The following is a 19,432-nucleotide window of genomic DNA, read 5'->3' on the forward strand; positions in this document are numbered from 1 at the left end:
AAATTTGAGCCAAAAAATGTCAAAAAATTGGGATAACTCGGTAAATTTTAGAGATAGATCAATTCGGCTCTCAGATTCGAACTTCTGAGCTCAAATTCCATAAGGATAGACTCAAAAATTAATTTTTTTTCTTTGACCTCAGAAAGCTGAAAATCTGCTATAACTCGGTCAATTCTATAGATAGATCAATTTTTCTTTCAGATTCGGATTCCTGAGATCAAAATACGTAAGAAAAGCATAGTAAACCCAATTAAAACAATGATTTGTTTTTTGCTCAAAAATCAAATTTCCTTTCGAAAATAAAAGAAAAAAATAATTGAGAAGAAAATGAAGAGAGAATGACGACTTGACTAACGTCCTATGAAATTTTATTCCTCACTCATGGATGCCTCTATAAATAAGTCACGTATTGTGTATAATATGGAAGGTATAAATTTTCGTGCGCCTTCATAAATCCAGGCGCGATGATAGGGAACCCATGCATGCGCGTAACCTTTTATAAACGATAATGAAGTATCGTCGACGGACATTATGCCGAAGCAATGTAAAAATTATGGTCTGTAAAATCGTTTACGCACCAGAAGAGTTTTATTTTTTTCTTAATTTCTTTGTCTTCTTTTTTCTTTTTTTTAACCCCCCGTTTCTTTCATCTCCCACGGGGTAAACGCGGGCTGAAAAACCACGTGGGAAATTCATCGGTATTAGAGTGAATCAATTCGCGAAACGGGCAGCGTGTATGGGGCATTTAGCTGAAAAATTTACTAATTAATCGTTCGGTTGCGTCAGTAATAGTATTTCCGAAACGAAAAAAGAGAAAAAGAAAGTCGCAGCAGCGAGAAACGAAAACGATTCCAAATTCCGTAGTGCGGCTAATCGGTTGAAAAAGAAAAATTTCTAATTAAAAATTGCTGCTAAAAATTTAGCACGAAACACCCCTTGCAAACGTCGTTATTCTCTAGTGGATTTTTTCATTTACGCGTCGTTAATTTTCAGCGCGATACATATAACGCACATTTTTCATTTTCAGATCTTGAAGATACAGGTACGTAACTAACGCGCGGTCGATCAAATATCGTCACAGAATGGCGAAATGGAAAAAAAAAAAAATCAATTCCATCCGCATCTTGCCGAATAATTTCTATCGTTTCTGCGTCCTCTCTTTTCCGTCCAGTACGTTAGCGGGTAGATATAAAATCCGCGTAGTTCTGAGGTAGGTAATCGAGAAAGTTGGCCAAGCAAAAAGTGGAAGAGGGAAGAGGGATTCCTATTCGCAGTGTATGTGAGACATGTACGTACGTACGATATACCGATTGTTCTGACAAGTCACGTGGCGCACGCCATGCGGTAATTTGGGTTGGTTATGCGCTAACGAAATTAAGAAAGGAAAGCCTAATGGAAGCATTTACTGTCGTGAGATGAAACGACGTTGGTCACATCCATAGTTCTCCGTATTATACACCGGAGCCTTTGAAACAAGGAAGTTGTTCGCGCGTACGTGCGACTCGACCGGCGAATTAAAAAACCGCGTGAAACCGGTGCGTGAATTTCGAACTTTTTTGCGGGAGCGAAAAATAATCGCGGATGTACGCCAGCGGTCTCGCGCGTGTGTTGGCGAGGGATTCGTTTAATCGGGATACGCCGTCCGAGAGGAATGTCGAAAAATTCGTTGACTTTAATTTGAACGGAATTTTCGAAACTTCCAAGTCGCGCATCGTATTTCACATCCGTCACGTTCTTCTCCGTGCGTCTGTGCAGGGAAACCGCCGTTGATTCGACGTAGGGATGGATTCCAGTGATTTACTTTCAGTCCCGGTCCGACCGGCTTCAGGTGAACGTTGTTCCCGAACTTTGCTCATAAACATAATCAGGATATCGCTCGCACTCCTCTTCTCTTTTCCTCTTCTCTTTTCCGATTCCACTCTAATTTTTCATTAGCTGCGACCTTCCTACCGCGCATATTTAATTATAATTTACATACTTTCCTAATTTTCTAATTTTCCCTCGACCGGCTTGTCAACTATCTTCATTAAATTCCTGCGCAGATTAGCGATAAAATTATTAACGCTATAATAATCACAATTACTGGTTGTACATGCGGCGCTGAAAGGATTTTTCTAGGACAAAACTTTTTCAAAAAGCGCAGGAATTTTTTGTTAAAGTCACAATTCTTTCATCGGTATACTTTTAAATATTTTGAAAGCTTTATTTTTTTTTTCTGTAATCTTTGTTTTCGGTTTTTTCCAATCAAAATGACATCAACGATCAAGAGCTGAATTATCACTGCTGACAATCGAGGCGCATAGTTATTATCCTTGAATTATATATCTTCATTATTTTTATAATTTCGTAGAATGATTAATATTATTTTATCCCAACCCAACTGAAATTGCTATTAAATATTTTATAGTATGTACACCAATTTGCGTTTGAACATACATAATCTGCAGCACGTACCTGAATATCAAAATATTAGGTACGTACGTACATTATTATTCATCAATCGAAATCAATTAATGGATCAAGGAGTGATCGAACAAATGAATTGATTGATTAATTAAAAAACAAAAAAACTTTCTTTTAAATTATTTACGTGTATGTGCGACGAAATATAATCATCTATAAGTTGATTGAAAATAAATGGAGAAGAGAAGAATTCAAATAACAATACGAAACGTTGAGTTATTCAAACGATGACGCCGCAGGTGGTTTTCTCTGCGGTATGTAACACAGCAAGTCGGCAGAAAAAATAACAAAATCCAAAAAAATATTAAACGAACAGAAGATTTTCATAATCAATTAATAATTCTCCTATTTCATCTTATTCTCTGCTACCGAACTGCATTAATTTTGGTAGCATGGATTTGAGAAAAAAAAGGAAAAAAGAAAATTGTAAAAAGTGAAGTTTATGGGAACGTCCAAATATTAAATATCTTCTTCTCGTCCATGTGATATGTGCGTGGAAACGTAATTATTTTGATAGTAACGATAAAAAAAAAATATACCGTAAAAAAGTGAACAAAAAATAATGTGAAAATCTCCAACGAATCTGCAGAAATCACAGGGAAATTATCGACGAAAATTTCAATCAGGTGAGTAATGAAATTTGTATAAACTCGTCGCTTTTTGAAAATAGAAAAAAATAAGAATGATTTTTTCTTGAGTGTTCAATAAGTTTTTACACGGTCTTGTGAAAAAGTTTCGCACAGAAAAGGTGTATATTTTTCTTGATTAACCTTTGCGTCATCAAATGTAATATGAAGTTAATCATTTCAATCGATTAGAACGATCATCAGTGATCCGATGAAGTACAACACATACATTTATAATTAACGACTATCCCGCTTAGTCATTAGGATAAATCGTTAGCAATTTCGCTCAGGGTAGGTTTATTATGCATATACGTTACGTGCCTCGTAAATTACAGGACAGTATGCTCGAGGAAACTTTCGCCCGAGTAAAAGTCCCGGAATTTCTCATCTCATCGTTCATTATTTGTGTTGAAAAAAAATTTTTCGTTTCGTTTTCAAATTGCATCACCCGCACGTAAATCGTATCGCGCAAACTATACGACCCGTAGTACGACAAACGGATGTTCGCTGTACACAAACGACAACGTAAATAAATATATAGACATATATAATATAAATATGTAAAACCTGTGTCATATGTAATTTTGGATTTTGGCAAACCGTCAAAATTCCAACGATTGATTTCCCTGTATAATTGCTATCGTCAATCGCCCAAAGGACTGTCTACTATTTCAAATCCACGAAACGAACAGAAATGAAGTTTTTTTTTCTATGAATGCAAATCAATGAAAATACTAAAGTCGTTCGACGAACGACGCGATAAACGTCGTCGAATTTTATCAGCCTTAAGTCAGATTTAATCATATTTTTTCATCCGCCCATCTCATCTTAAATAAAAAAAGAAAAAAAAAAAAAACGAACGAGGTAAATTAAATTAAATTCTTTTGTCTGTGACTTCGATGAAATTAGTAGACTGTAATTATAATCGCGATAGCGCGACTGCGGAATTAGGAGGGTAGGAAAATCGAGGCGTGCAAAAAAAAAAAGCGTGAAAAAAAAAAAGTAAAAACCTACATCAGACAGAATTGTTGGTTAAGAAGCAATAATTGAGAGATTAGGGACGTTCAGTTTGGGTCGAAGGTCGTGCGTTGCCCGATAGCTTAGCGATGCTGATGATATTAAACGGGAAAATAGCGTGCTTGTAATAATAAAAATCGGCGGGAACGACGTGTGTCGCGTGAAACGTTATAATATAATGGGATACGTCGTGATAAGCCGTAATAAAACCTGCAGCGTTTGATCCCCGCATAAATATACATCGCGCGTATTCCCGTGCAAAAGAAAAAAAAAAAAAAAATAACCCCTTCTTTGTTTGAACAACTTTGATTAAGTGAAACATCGATCCCCGCCGCACAAACTCACTTTTACATCATAACGCACGATTGACTGAATTTTCCCCACTCAATTTTACGATGCAATTAATTATTATTCATTTATTATACAGAGTATACAACCGATTCTTTTTTCATCGCCATAAATTCACTTACGATGGTCTGTTTTCTTCCTTTTTTTTTGTTTTTTTTTTAATAATTTTTAGGAAGTTGATGAGAAAAAAAAAACACATTTACAAAAAAATTTATTTGCCTCTGGTCAACAATTTCTGCGTCAAAGTGAACCGAGAATTTTTGAATAATCAGGAAATTCCTCGGAAAAGCACCCTTCGTCGATGTACGCATACATACATTCCTTTTTATTTACGAGATGAAGTTTTTGACATTTTTGTAACTCAAACATCCGAGGCGGTTATGATCAGATTTTTATTTCGACGTTCGGAAGGATAAAAGCAAAAAAAAAAAAATAATCGGTTACCTCAGCGCTCGTTTATTTTGACTATTTTTTTCGGTCGAGTGGGACGAAAAATGAGTCCGAAAATTTCAAAAAAAAACGACGTCCGGAGCGAAGCTTCAGATGCGGATTATTAGATTTGTGACGCGTCGTGGAGACCGTATGTACTATGTACGTACGTACATAAAATCCATGTAGCGCAACACCTACGTATGTACGTACAACTCAATGAACTGTTAATGAGGTAAATACTCTCGCGTTATTATATCTAATGCCCAAATAGTTTGGCAAACAGCTTCTAATCCATCTTGAAAGCACATCGCTTATGCCATCTGCACGTTTCTCTACAATATACCGCGCGCACACCTATTGTACGCGTATCATCCGTACAGATCACAATTTCGTTCGCCTTTGATTGTACAAATTTAATGGCATACACAACAGGTACGCTAATTCTGCGATTATATACGATTGTTAGTGGTTCGACACGAACGGCGTGTACGATCGACGTGTATGTATACGTATAACGTGACAATTTCACCGCATACTTTTGCGACGAAAGAAGGCGAAAGAAAAAAAAAAAAAAAAAAAAAAAAACGAAGCTTTTCTCTCCCTTCCCGTATAACGACGAGGGTCCTTTCGAGCCGCAAAAAATACACGAGGGGCATATTTCACGTTAAATCACTCACGATTAGCCCTCGACCATTTTACGATAGAAATTGTTTTTTTCCCATTTCAATTAGTCCTTACATAACCCGGTTCGGGTTCGCGAGTAAAAAACCAAAAAAATTGAATCAAATAATTCAGACGGTACTCCGTGACTCGAGGATGGTTTCCAGACCACGAACGGAAGTGGATTTTCGTTCGTTCCTTCTTCTTTTTTTCGCTTCTTTGCAAATTTTTCGAACACACACACAGTCCAGGAGGATGACTTTCCGAAGTATTCGGCACGAAATGTCCCGTACGCCGAGTTTTTTTTTTTTTCTGCTCTCGTCGCAAGCGAAGAAATTGCCGCATGTACAAGTAGGTGGTAGGTTCGCCCGCGGTACGGGCAGCGAAGTTTTTTGAGAACGATAAAAGCTCCGGCAAAATAGAGGAAAAAAGAAATACTTAGAAAAAGGCTAGCCTCGGTAACGACTGCTCAACTACGATATACTAACTCGCCTAAGTATATAATGTAAGACCTGTGATGTGACCTCGATTTTTTTTCCGTACCTATTAGACTTTTAATAACATATAAATCCGAAAGTTTGTTGAAAGGAAAAATAAACTTTCGATAATGAACCGCTCGCGATCGTAATTATGTATATGTATATGCGTGTATAATTCCGTTGTATAAATTACGAATACGAGTCTTTTTTTTTCTTTTCTTTCTACCGACATTCGGCGAATAGGGAAAAACTGTGAACGATTTTCGTCAGACACCGTGCCGGAATTTATCGCACGATAATTTTTTTTTCTTTTCCTTTTCATTTTTTTCGCAAAGTTCAAATACTTCCGTGAGCAACAAATTTTTTCGAAAACTGTGTTCAAACTTCGCGTGTAACGAAATTGTTTGAGAAAAATCGAAGGAACATTTTTTTTTTAGTGGCCCTCGAAAGTTTTGGTAGGAGGTTTTGACATTTGTTTGAATAGGAAGCTTTTCAAAGCTCGCTTTCTTAAGGCGGTACGGCAACCGACCCGAAGACAGTGACGAGTGACAAGTGGCGCTTTATTTTTTATTCTCACTTTTTTTCCCTCGCCGCTTTTTCTTAAGTACGACCAGCGCCAACAGGCAACAGTTAAAATTCGTCCCGTCGACTTTTCCTGACCCATTTTTCAAATCTTCGTACGTTTTTGTTTTCCGTTATTTCGTTTCTTCCTTTTTTCCGACAGACACTTCCCTTGAAAGCGAAGAAAGAGAGGAAAGATGAAATAAAAAAGTGAAAAGCTCGCCGAGTGGATCGACCGGGTGTTACAGTTGAATGCTTCGAAAATCTTAGCCCGAATTATCACGCCCACTATTACGAGGATTAACAATAAATTACACATCCCGTAAGGATTAATTAATTCAAATTCCTTGTTTCACATCGCTTCACCTTCTTCTCGGCTAATTTTATCTCCGTAATAGGTACAATTATCGAAAATCTTTTTTCGCAGCTACCGTAGCGAAAAATCGCTACTGAAATTAATTGGTAATGAGAAGGAGAAAAAACAAAAAAAAAAACTTACTACAAATCTACTCGTTAAATTATTGTTGCAAAAAGAGAGAAGAAGAAGAAAAAAAACAGATTAATTTTGTTCACCCGTCATTCACGTACGTTACATTATGATACGGCATCGTTAATCGTTCGGTTTATTAACCCATTTCCGTTTTTTGTTTGCACGAATTAAATGTAGGCATCGTATGATCGCACAACCTGTTATCTGATTTCAGTTATTTTTCCATATCGTTTCGTTTTTTTTTCTATATCTTTAATACCACGGATCGAAATTATCATCAATGTTGGTCTTGTTAGTAAAACACGTTTTTCGACTCAGGGTTTTTCTCCTTCCTTTTTTTTTTGGCTTTTTTCTTCTCTATTATACATCGGCATCCGATCCGAGGCGATAAATTCAGCCGAAACTACATATATTCAATCGTGTTCATATAAACGTATCGACTAACGAAGCGTGAAATTCGCCGAGAAATTTAGCTTTTGATCGATTAAATACTTTTTCTTCGTTCTTCCGGTCTTTTAATAAAATTGAACAAAAATATTCGCACAATTTTCGACAACCGTCAGTCGTTTCGTTTTTCGAAAATCGAAACGATACGAATTTCGTTTTCCTTTCGTCCTCGATTTTAATCCGGGTGTTCGGCGGGAATCAATCTTCATTTTAGAATCGATCTCGTGCTCGGAATATACGGCGTAAAATTAACAGAAGCACACTGGAAACGGATAGAATGCGTATTTCGGACGCCGGTTTTTAAATATTTATTCAAAATCATCCGATGATAAATGCGGAACGCGCGCCGCGGTAGTTTCGGAGAGCATATCGTTCCAAACGTTTCTGATATACTGTGGTTTTAAAACTTTGAAAATTCTCCGATACTTGTTTCAATATCCGCGCCTACACGCGTACGTTTCAGATCCGCTCGTCGCACGGTACGAAAAAACTTTCGTCAATTCTTCTCGGAGCAGGAGAATTTTTAACCGTTTTCATCACGCGACACCGCTGATCGTTAAATAATTGGAGAAATTTTTTTCTCCCGAAAATAAAAAACCGCTTCCTTTTTTTTTTCCCCCAAATCTTTCGCGAGATGATTTTTTTTTCATTTTTCACCCCGACGAGTCTCAGGCCCTCGCCGCGCCCTGCACTTCGATAAAGACTGTGATGAAACATCTTCGTTATTATCATCGTGATTATTGTTTTTATGATTATCAGATCGAAGGATCGTCCCTCTCCTCCGTTCGATATGCAATTATAATATCGTGGGGGCCGTACATTTATTGTACCACACGTAACGAAAGAAGGGGAGGGAAAAAGTAAAGGGGATTTCAGTCGCGTCAGGGTCATCGATGATACTCGGTTATTCCGAATAATTATACCAGGAGTGATACACAGTCGCAATTTCACCCTCGCCAATCCACGTTTGCAGTCGCGTTCGTCTACGGTTTCTGGAATCCCCCATCCCCGTTTCCGTCGGAAAGTAGATTTTATTCCCGAGTCGAGGATTCCGAGAACAAAGGAAAGGGGACGATGATCGTCGTTATTGCACTATTGTAAATTCGTTACGAGGGCATCTCGATATCGCATTTTTTTTCCCTTCGTCGCTCGTCGAATTTTCTTCATCTCCTGATTTCGATAAGGAGATTTCTCCGTCTCCGTTTCTTCTCACTGTTTTCTTCTTCTATTCAAATTCATTGTGTCTAGGCCGAAGTATGAAGTAATAATTGATCGTTAGATGTACGTGGCGCAGGATTCTTGAGCGAAGAAAAAGAAAAAGAGAAAAAAACAAAAAAAACATCCCAACAGTTCCCTGTAACGTATAGCACGTACCGTCATAGATAATTGGATAATGCAGAATAATTTGCGCGAAAAAAACGAAGTAGAAATATGCAAGTGTCTTCTTTCTTTCCGTCATCTTTGTACCTTCGCTACACCCCAATTAATAGGTATGTATACATAATAAAACAGCTGCGATGCGATCGATATTTTGAAATACGTGAATGTGGGTAATACCGTTTGAATATAATTAATTTGATTTTATCACCGAGTTAGAATTTCGGTCCAGTTCCGTTGCGTTTCGCGCAATTACGTAAGGTTTTCCGTGATCATTGAAAATAACTCAAGATGCCTAATGAATATTTGACCTAACGCGAAACGTATTTTATCGACTCACAGAATTTTCGTGGGGAAGGAGGGGGCGGGGGGGATGATTAGCCTTCGGGATACTTTTCACGAGGTATAATTAGTCTGACGTGGATCGCGTGTTCGCCTAAATTACAAGCACTAAGACATACCCTTGCAATACCTGTTACCTCACACATCCGACATTTTCCTTATTTGTTAATTAAACGATCGTTGATCGCCATCCTCGTTAGATTCGTCTCTTTTCGTTTTTTCAGCAGTGCCAAAAATCTGTTAAAAAGAATTCTTCTATTCTACGTTCTGAAATATTTTTTGAAAATAGAGACGGGCAATTTCGTTTTTTCTTTTTCTTTTCAAGTGGCTCTGGTCTATTTTTTGTCTGTCGAATTTTATGAGATACCTTTGCGAGACGAATATGATAAAAAAAATAAGTTCGATGATGAAAAATTACAATAATCATCGACGATCCTTGCAACGATTGCGTTATTCGTATTATTCGGAAATCAGTTATATTCCCCAAATTTTTCAAACGAAGCTTCATGAAAAAAAATACGGTTTCATATTCAACCGAGTGAAGGGAGGCGGATTAAGCACACCCCGTACACGTACGTATGCCCACCGTATAACCAACGTAGTTTAAATCGTACGCGAGGTTTTACCGTAAAATTTTCTAAGCGCGTGTAATTCACGAGCGAGTGCTTTTTATTACCTTTCGTACGTGTATCGGTTGTACGTAGCATATAAAATACCAAACTTATCGCGTACGTGTTGCACGCATACCTTCGTACATATATATATATATATATATATCTATGTACTTACATACCTCAGCACACACACACACACCGCGTGTACAACCCACGTGGGTTAATAAATGAACGGAAATTGGGAAAATCCATTGAAATTTCGTCCCAAAACCTGTCACAGGCCTCAACGATCCGCCCACATTATTTGTAAGAGAAATACATCCGACGATCCTGCAAAATGAAACGAAAAGGAAAAAAGGAGGAGAAAAAAAAAATATATAAAAAAGAAAAACATCACGTTACTGAAAAATTCTCTTCACACCTGATACGACCCGCGTGTGCGACCGACGATTTTTTTCACGGATAAAAATCGACCCTCATCCTTTTCTTTTCGTTCTACTTTTCTCCCTCGTTTTCTAGCCGCGCTGACGGGCGCTTTCTCACCCATAGATCCGGATCGCGAGGCGTCGGTGATTCGCGTTTAATTTGAAACAAGGGTTTGACCGCTTCCCGAACATCGGTAGAATTAATAACGGTCCGAGGTGTGTTGAGTTATTGAAACGGGATCTCGGGATTCCGGAAAACAGACGTCTCTAATATTTACGACACTCTGGTATCGACGTAGGATTAATTTTTGAAGGGTAGTTTTATCAAAATAGATTCTATTGGCGTTTAGTGATCGCAGCAGGGAGGAACTCGGGGACTTCGCACATCGAACGTTTATCAAATATACATAGGTGTTGTGGACTTTATACATTAAGGTGAATGAAGAGAAGTCGGTGGCGGTAGCCGTCGAACCTCGAGAACAACGAGTACCAAATTAATGTACATATAGGAAGTCGAGTACAGTCTGACAAATTGTATGGCTACTACTCCTATATTCGAAGTTTGAAGTGACTCGCTCGCCGTACGTAATACACGCTATGCATAATTTTCTATAACGGGGTTAGAATTTCGCAAGTTTTCACTGCGATAATTACATTATACGTAAATCGCTTTTCACAACGCCGGTGTACGCCGAGGCTCGATCCACAACCACGCTAAACTGCAGGTGCATCGAGGTGAACCCTGATCCGAATCGCTCATGCTTTAAATCCATAATAACGACCCAGTTTTCAAAGTAATTAATTATTAATTACAAAATTAATCCAGCTTTATGATTTTTGCTTCACTCGGTGGCCCGAGTTCGATTTCTTTCGTAAAAAAAAATCAAATCGACTTTTCGTATCGAAGATTTTCCAAGATTTTTCAAATTCGAGTCGTGTTTCGCGAGGGATGAAAGAATAGTTTGCTTCTTTTGGTTTTTTTCCGAATTTGAATACTTCGTGAAACCTAATTTCTTCGCTCGGTTCTATTTTATTATCTAGATACCCGTACGAGGACGTGTACCTTTTTTGGGGGTTTTCATTCTCAGCTATTCTGATCACGGAATTCTTTTTCGCCAAAAAGATTTTTTTTCTTTCTTATTCTTCTTCCTTTTCATCGTACGAATTTGCCCTTCCGACTCGTCTGTGATTCGGCCACATCCGTACAACGCGTGTACAGCCCGAAACCAACCCACCGACAGACCCTGGTAGGTCGTAGGTCATCCGCACTCTGATCCTCGACGACCCCAAAATATATCAAACCGTTGTAACGTAAACCTCAAAATCCCGGATGCGTCGTGCGTCACGAAGACAGGTGTGCACTGCGATCTAAATTGCTGAAAAAAAAATCGAATCCCAAAAGGCGAATTTGACGGATTTTATTCGTACCCAAAAAAACAAATGAGAGGGTCGAAAATTTTTCTCCGAAGAGAAGATTTTTTTTTCGTCTCGTGGAAAATTTGACAAAAGAAAGAAAAAAAAAAAAACCGTCATCGTCGTCGTCGTCGCGGCGTAGGTGATACGCGAGGTCTGCCGTTAATCGGCGTTTATTCCGCGACGGCTCGTGGAAGTGATTTTAAGTCCCATCCCCGTAGCTGGCCATTGACTGATCGGCGTTCTAATCGGCCTTTGATTAAAACTATCCGAGCATACCGATCGCGTCCCTAACTAAGACCCTTGACACGGTTGACCGATGTTACATCCGCGCCCTGCTATCTGACGTTTGAGAATTAGCGCGGTCAAGTTCAATGACTGATGACCGTCGGGGATAGTTACAAACTCAGCGTATCCTAGACCAGTTTGCTTTATACCGTCCTCGTTTTCCGCGCCATAAATTATTCATTTTCAACTTTTCGCCCCCCCCCCCCCCCCCCCCCCCGTGCGAATAGGAAAGTTAACAACGAGTGGGCGGAATTCGGAATCGGCGGGGGATTTTTCCAAATTTTTCCGTCGTCGTTAATTTTTTTTCCGAAAATTCAAAGGACTCCGCCGCGTTTGATTTCAGATGCGTTCGTTCGACGGCGGCTGAGCGCCATGAGCTCGATATCCATGGACGGAGGGTACGCGGGGCTCGATTTCGAGGGTGGTCCGGCGCAGCAACACGTACCGGGGAGTCTCGGCCCCCTGAACACCTCCCTGGGGAACGTCGGATGCGAGGAATTGCCGTTCGAAAATCAAATTTTGGGAACCGCTTGGTTCCAAGCGATAATATACTTCCTCTACAGCACCATATTCCTGATGGCTCTGCTGGGAAACGGACTGGTCTGCTACGTGGTGTACAGCAGCCCCAGAATGAGGACTGTCACCAATTACTTTATCGCCAATTTGGCCGTGGGCGATATTTTGGTGACGCTTTTCTGCGTGCCAACGAGTTTCGTCAGCACGCTTATACTGCAGTACTGGCCGTTCGGCGCCGAACTTTGCCCGAGCGTTAATTACTCGCAGGTAATTCTCGTCGAAATTTATCACCCGAACACCCCCCCCCCCCCCCCCCACGATATTTTCAAATCCCTCGTCAATCGAAAAATTCGACGGCGATCGATCGTCGAAAAAATATATATCTCCAAGCACCGACGACTTTCCAAATTTGTTTTTTCGTTCGAGGTGAGTAAATCCGATTCCTTTTTTCTCGCCAATATACGAATGTGCTTTTTTTTTTTTTTTTTTTAATACCGAGCCGTTCCACGGACCATGAAATTCGACGGATGGATTTTCCGAATTTTCGTGTTCCCGTTTTTTTTTTTTTTCCTTCAATCTTTTTTCCGGTGTTCAGGTAGGTTTTTTGCCTTTGATGTTTTCAGGCGGTGTCGGTACTGGTGAGCGCTTACACGTTGGTGGCCATCAGCGTTGACCGATACATGGCTATAATGTGGCCGCTGAAACCGCGTATGACAAAACGTCAGGCGAAATTCGTGATACTCACGGTTTGGGCGATCGCTTTACTCACCGCATGCCCGATAGCCGTAGTTTCGAGGCTCGCCCAACCCGAACCCCAATTCGTCAAGTGCGGTCGTTACATCTGCCACGAAGAATGGCCGACGAATCATCACAGGTGAAAAATGAACTTGATTTTCCCGCTGATCACTCGCGAGTGATCAGCGGCAAGGAGATACGGTTCTGTTTTTTTAGGAAAAGAAAAAAACAAGTTGTTACTTTCGGCGGTGGTTTCTTCAGCTCTGAATTTGCGAAAATTTTTTCCAACGACTTTCAGATACTATTACTCCATGGCGTTGCTGGTGATGCAGTACCTGATACCGATAGTCGTACTGATGTTTACTTACACGAGTATCGCTGTGGTCGTCTGGGGAAAGCAGATACCGGGCGAAGCGGAAAACACGAGGGACCAGAGGATGGCGAGGTCGAAAAGAAAGGTCAGTTGGAAAAGCTGAATACGCTGAAGAGCGATGACGACGATTATTTGTTTTTTTTTTTTCTTCCTACCTACCTTGTCTCGAATCGAGTGAAATTTCGAGGGTCGGAAAATCGTTGACGCGGTGCTGTAACGCGTTCCCGAAAATCTCCATTATCCGAACGCTCTGCACTGCAATCGGCACAACTGCCACGTACCGTACGAAACAATTTAATTAGCGATAAACTCATCAGGACTTTGTTAACTGAATTGATCCTTCTGAATTTCACAAGCTTCTCTGTAACATGCCGCGAAGATTGAGCAACCCACGTGATTTTCTATCGAAAATTTCCCAAGCGGATTCGTTACACCTTACCACGTTGGGCTGAAAATTTTCGAAAATCTCAGTAATGAAAAAAAAACTTGAGGATTTCCTTTCCACGTCCCCTAAAAGCTGAGAGAAAAATAACTCCCATACCAAAACCCTTTTCGCCGACTTTTTTTCAACGGGATTACTTGATATTTTTTTTTTTTTTTTCTCTTTTTTCTACTCCAACTTTTCATTTTCACTTTTCTTTCTTACGTACACTTATTTATACTGTATTTCTTTTGGTTTTTTTTTTTTTTTTTCTTCTTCTTCTCATTACATCGTATAATTTATGCCCTCGAACGTAATTGCCGGGGCTTTGTGCGCGAGGCAGTTGCTCAGATTTTACTTCAAAGTTATAAACCACCACCGACGCGATTCTCACTACTCCCCTTCTGCTCACTTGGCAGAAGGGAGAAGAAGAAAAAAAAAAAGGGAAATTCGCCGGAAAAACCGAAAAAGAAAAACTCGCGCTTACGCGCCTTGCGACCAACCAACCCTTATTAACCGTAGACGTCAATTTTTGTATTTTATAGGCATGCACGTAATAACGTGCGGAGGGGTGGAAAAAAAAAAATTGAAAGATTTCGAGAATGTTTTTGCCTCCGGGTGCAGCGTTAAAACAGAAACGAGATAGTGTAGGTTGATTTTTTTTTTTCTTTCGTGTTATAGAAAAAAATTTAAATCCTTATGAATTTTGACTGCGAGTACGAGCTGCCCGGTATTATCCTTTTGGCAATCCGTCAAGCGGGGGGGAAGGGGGTGGGGTGTGCGCGTGGCGATGTATTATATGTATAACTTCTTTAAGGCGTGTGTATAAGGCGTAATAAGTTCTGGGCTTGTGCAACGCAGCGTCGGCTCGGCGTACGTAATTGCTATACTTTTTATATCTGACACTATTACACTAGGTGTGCGATTTACTGCAAGGCTTCTTTCCAGTCTCGGGCGAACCCTTGAGAGAGACGAGTAGGGAAAAAATACCAAAAACTAAAGGGTGGGGTGGGGGGATAAAAGAAAAAAAAAAAAAAGGTACTTTTTATACCCGCGCTGCTCATAATCCCTCCTGATTAAGAACCTCGGCGCGTAACCGTACGCAGCTAGACACTCCGAAAGAAATACGTCATCTCAGCTGGCGCTCTCATTTTTATATTTCAAGCACTTTGATACATTGGATACGTTTGTTTTCTTCGTCTTCTTTTTTTTTTCGAGGCGCCTCGGTCCTCGGAAACTTTCGCAGCTTGTCAAGTTCGGCTTAAAATCTGTCCGGAGAGGTTTCGAGCCCTTCAATTAATTAAAACAATATCCAGAGTCTTTAAGGAGAGACACGGTGAACTTTTTCTCGGTATCTCGTCTACGTTGATGTAAAATAATTTTTACGAAGTAAATCGCGTTACAACGTGTTTACCCCGCAAAGTCAAGATCCGCGATAGAAAATCGTCGAGCCAACGCTCCAGACGCCTTCTCCAACCGTCTGATGAACGGGAGTCGAACCCGACGAGACGAACTTCGTACCCGCGTAACCTTTTCCAAACGGCGAATCGCCGTTCGTCTGAAGATGGAAGTTGCCAGCGCTGAGAATATTCAAATTTTTAGTTCGAGGAAACGCGAAGATTTGCGGTTCAGAAAAAAATCGCCAAAACTCACATCGTCGCGGGCGTCCCGTGGCCCATCAAAGTCACCGCGTTTCCGTCGCAGAGACCCGATTCGAAGTCTTTTTTCGAAGGGCATTCCACCGCCAGGAAAGCCGTCTCGTTCAGCACGGACTCCGAATAGAAGTACCACGATCTGTAGTGGTTGCAGAAGTCTGTAAAAAAAAAAAAAAAAAAAAAAAAAAAAATGGAACGTCAAAAATTATCGGACCCCACGGAACGGCTCTTTCGAAGCGTCTCACCTTCGTTCGTCAGGGGCACGTAGATGGAGGGGCAGCCCGGCTGGAAGCGGGTCCCTCCGTTGGGCCAAAAATCGACGGTCCCCGTCCTGCGCTCGTTCCCGTAGATTCCGCCGTCCGTGTGAATAATGTCGACGAATTCGGCGTCCTTGTAAGACAGATCCGGTATCAAGGCGTGAAAACCCGGTCCGGCCGGGTCCAGACCTGAGGACGACAAAACGCTCGTCAATGCGAGAAAGCTTCTTCGGGGGGAGAGGGGAGGGGAGGGGGGTTCGTCGAGTTTTTTTATATTTCGTCGGACGATCGAGCGCTCTGCGGACCTGTAATTCTTCGTACTCCGTAATCGGAGTGTCTCCCGAAAGCACCCGCGACTTGACTGCCCATCGAGTGACTCACCACGTGAAGAAGACTCGCGTTCAAACCGGATGCTACCATTTCGTTGAACGCCTTAGCCACGGTCTTGCCGACCTCTACGACGCTGTAGGCAGCGGTCGCGTAATCCCTGGCCGATATCACGTTCCAATTCACGGCTATCACGTTGTGACCGCGTCTACAGTGAGCTGGGCGACATGATCAATTAGACGAATTTTGCCGTCGGTTTCAAAATTAACTCACGCAATTTTAACGTCGCATGTGTGCGTTTACCGCTCGATACGGTGACAGCGCTCAAGGAGTCCGGACTCTCCGTCCAGCCGTGAAAGTACAAAATCGTTTTTCGCCGCGGATTCATCCTGCCGAGAAGATCGAGGGCGTCGCCGATCAGCACCGTGACGTAGTCGGTGATTTTGTTGCTGAAATAATCGAGATATTAACGAAGAGGAGTTGTGGGTAAATTGTCCCAAATTTTCGGACGTCGTACTTGAGGTAAAGTCGAAGAGTGATCCGATCCAGGTCGCTGAACGACGTCGCGACGTCTGCTGTAAATCGTTTCGAAGAGGTCGGATTAAAATCGCGAGCGATTAGAATGAAATAAAATTCAACGAGAGAACGAAAGGTCGGAGTAAAGTAACGGATACTACGTGGTGGAAATTTCACTGTTGAATGATATAATCATTTTTTTTTTTTTATTTTTAAAAATTTGGAAAACATTCTTGCCTCTCGTTGCGTCGGAACGGACCTGCTGAGGCGCAACGAATATCGTCAGCCATGAGACCAGTACGGTTAAATATCGCATTTTTACAATCGTCGAAACTTTTTTGCGTCACACGAAAAACTTTTTCAGACCTCGCCAACGCCGGAATTTCTATTAGTATCTGGTCAGGTTGTTCGCGCTTTAAATATCCCGCACTTCTTAGCGAAGTTTTTCACAATCACCCACCTGTACCAACACACATCGCGCAAAATAATTATGACACGTCCCTCGTTGAGGCACGATTTTGTTGATCCGTAGATCTGGAAAAAAAAAAATTTTTTTTTGTTCGCTTCTCCGTCTTCCCTCTCTTCTTCGTTGTCGTAGACAAGTTTCGCGCGATCTGGTTCAAGACGACTTTCGTCAATGTCGAGTGAAAAAAACAACAAAAAAATAAAAAAAATAAAAACTTCGCCACTCCGAAGGGAAAATTTCGACCGACGATCGACCGAATTCGACGTATCGAATCACGACGTTCTCCTCATTCCAGATTTGCCCATTCCGTACGGAAAATCGGCGTTTGTATCGAGGTAAAATTTACCGGTTCTGCAAAAAAAAAATTTCCGCTCGATCTCTTCAAAATTTCCGCACAGTTATCATCCGCTCGAAAGAAAAATATATACTTTTCGAAAAAACTTACACATCGGACGGTGTCGCGAAGCCCATTACGGTGTAGGGATTTTTTTTGCACAAACCGACCTTGAATTTGCTGTGGGAATGACAAGATACGGCGTAAAAGGCTGTCTCGTTTCGAACAGATTCCGCGTAATACCCCCACGATTTCCAGTGACTGCAGAAATCTGAGACAGAAAAAAAAAGGACGAGATAAAATCAGGGAGTCGACCTAGTTTCGGGGGGGGGGGGTGGTGGCAAGGGATCGTCGTACCTTCTTCGGAAAGAGGTACATAAATCTTGGGGCAACCCGGAGCGAATCGGTGGCCGCCGTTCGGATAAAAATCGACAGTTCCCGTCCTGAGTTTCACCCCGTAAACACCCATGTCCGTGTGAATGGCCACGACCTCTTCGGCGTCGTTTTTGGTAAGGGGTTCCAATATGATATTGAACAAAGGTCCGGCCGGATCCAGAGCTGAAAAATGAAGCCGTCGGGAGGCTCGTGAGATCTTCGTCGCTCCGGTTTCGTCCGCCTCGATTACCTGTGATTCTTTTCAAACGGGAATGCGCATTTTTCGCTACGTGTCCGGCAACGTGGCTGCCCAACGAGTGACCGACGATGTGCAGGCTCTCCGGTCGTAGGCCGCACTTCACAAGGACGTCCAGACCCTTGGCTACCTCGATACCGACTTCTTTCGTACCGGCGGCGGCCAGGGGGTAAAATTGGCCGGCGACTTCACCCCAGTCCACTATGATCACGTTGTGATCGCCTCGTAAGATGTATTCTGTTTTTTTTTTTCCAAAGAGCGTTAATTTTATAAAATTTCCCACGCACGTTTTCGGGGTTTTTCGAAAAATCTCGCGAGTTTTGACAATTTCTCACCGCGAGTAACGGCCACCACGTCGCGAGCCGTCCAGTTTCCGTTCCAACCGTGAATGTACTTTACCGTGGGGCAATCGAAGTCCAGAAAAGCGCAGAGATCGCCGGCGTTGCGGACCGACGCGACCTTGAAAGAATTTTCCGTACCCCTGGAATTGTTTGGAAAATTTTATATTTTTCACTCGGATATGTTCCGTTAGTTTATCTGAATTGTAATGCGAAAATCGACGCACTTTATGTGCAGATGCAAGGTGACGCTCTCCGCACCGGACCGCGTGGCGTTTTCCGCATCTGGAAAAATCGATCCAAGTTTACGTGTGTGTATATCGAAATCGCGAAGGTATCGGGAAACGAGGGTGGAGACGGGATCGATTCAGAGTACGAACCACCTGTGGCGTAGTTTTCATTTTTATTATCCGTAGTCTCGATTGTCCGACCACTCGTGACGAATAAGGAAATACAGACGACTGGTAGGAAGTTCTCGGGACGCATAATTGAAGGTGTGGAAACTTATGAAATACTCCGAGTATCGGAAGCTCGTAACTTTTCAATTTAGGATTAAGTCCCCCGCGTAACGATGCCGACTCTTATATATGTATAGATGCGGCTTTCGTTATTCAGCGGTTATTCAGGGTGCCGAAAGTTGGTTCTCCGCAGTGCAAATATTCGCATTGAAAACGTTGAGCAATGATACGGAGTTTTCTTTCAAGAACACGGCCGACAGAAGCACCTTGGCTTCCTTCTGTTTGCTTCGAAACGGGGGGTAGAGAAAATCCACCGGCTGTTGTTGATTCTTCGACGTCTCTAATTTCGGGATTATATAGTGATTCGTTTGACGATCGCGAACGCTACTCGACGGTTTATCGTCCGTGACGAAAAAAAAAAAC

General features: G+C 41.6%; 3 protein-coding genes across 7 annotated transcripts in view; 1 reads left to right on the top strand and 2 right to left on the bottom strand.

Moving 5' to 3' along the window:
- Nucleotides 1-304: 304 nt before the first annotated feature.
- The window catches only part of LOC105693449 (RYamide receptor), a 42,594-nt gene continuing 23,466 nt past the window's right edge, over nt 305-19,432 (top strand). For 2 of the 4 annotated variants that reach the window (XM_020856169.2, XM_048658793.1), the window contains exons 1-4: nt 305-3,089; nt 12,326-12,765; nt 13,122-13,372; nt 13,532-13,691. In XM_020856169.2, coding sequence (XP_020711828.2) covers nt 12,355-12,765; nt 13,122-13,372; nt 13,532-13,691 — 822 coding nt within the window. In that variant the 5' untranslated portion in view covers nt 305-3,089; nt 12,326-12,354. The remainder of the gene's footprint in view (nt 3,090-12,325; nt 12,766-13,121; nt 13,373-13,531; nt 13,692-19,432) is intronic. The other 2 variants (XM_048658791.1, XM_048658792.1) reach the window with 2 other exon arrangements.
- LOC125501819 (pancreatic triacylglycerol lipase-like) lies at nt 15,167-17,153 on the bottom strand. 2 transcript variants are annotated; one of them, XM_048658795.1, is made up of 7 exons: nt 17,020-17,153; nt 16,784-16,841; nt 16,570-16,715; nt 16,245-16,484; nt 15,928-16,128; nt 15,681-15,840; nt 15,167-15,607 (listed from the first exon to the last, which is right to left on the bottom strand). In XM_048658795.1, the coding sequence occupies exons 1-7, from the start codon at nt 17,096-17,098 to the stop codon at nt 15,451-15,453; spliced, it is 1,041 nt and encodes a 346-aa protein (XP_048514752.1). In that variant the 5' UTR covers nt 17,099-17,153; the 3' UTR covers nt 15,167-15,450. The 2 variants fall into 2 exon arrangements, with proteins under 2 accessions (XP_048514752.1, XP_048514751.1); XM_048658794.1 differs by having other exon boundaries at nt 16,540-16,715.
- Nucleotides 16,970-19,348, bottom strand: LOC125501820 (lipase member H-A-like). The gene is made up of 7 exons (XM_048658796.1): nt 18,932-19,348; nt 18,779-18,836; nt 18,549-18,694; nt 18,208-18,450; nt 17,940-18,140; nt 17,694-17,853; nt 16,970-17,599 (listed from the first exon to the last, which is right to left on the bottom strand). The coding sequence occupies exons 1-7, from the start codon at nt 19,035-19,037 to the stop codon at nt 17,521-17,523; spliced, it is 993 nt and encodes a 330-aa protein (XP_048514753.1). The 5' UTR covers nt 19,038-19,348; the 3' UTR covers nt 16,970-17,520.

The sequence above is a fragment of the Athalia rosae genome, chromosome 7, assembly GCF_917208135.1.
Source record: "Athalia rosae chromosome 7, iyAthRosa1.1, whole genome shotgun sequence".
NCBI lineage: Eukaryota > Metazoa > Arthropoda > Insecta > Hymenoptera > Athaliidae > Athalia > Athalia rosae.

Bases quoted from the DNA above. Each gene is read 5' to 3' on its own strand.
- LOC125501819 (XM_048658794.1), bottom strand. From the start codon at position 17,098: ATGCGATATTTAACCGTACTGGTCTCATGGCTGACGATATTCGTTGCG. The intron at 16,842-17,019 runs GCAAGAATGTTT...AACGATTTACAG, and splicing joins CCGTTCCGACGCAACGAGAG to CAGACGTCGCGACGTCGTTC. The intron at 16,129-16,244 runs GTCCGCAGAGCG...TGTCGTCCTCAG, and splicing joins CGGAGTACGAAGAATTACAG to GTCTGGACCCGGCCGGACCG.
- LOC125501820 (XM_048658796.1), bottom strand. From the start codon at position 19,037: ATGCGTCCCGAGAACTTCCTACCAGTCGTCTGTATTTCCTTATTCGTC. The intron at 18,451-18,548 runs GTGAGAAATTGT...AAAAAAAAACAG, and splicing joins CGTGGTGGCCGTTACTCGCG to AATACATCTTACGAGGCGAT. The intron at 17,600-17,693 runs GTAAGTTTTTTC...TTTTTTTTGCAG, and splicing joins TTCGCGACACCGTCCGATGT to AACCGGTAAATTTTACCTCG.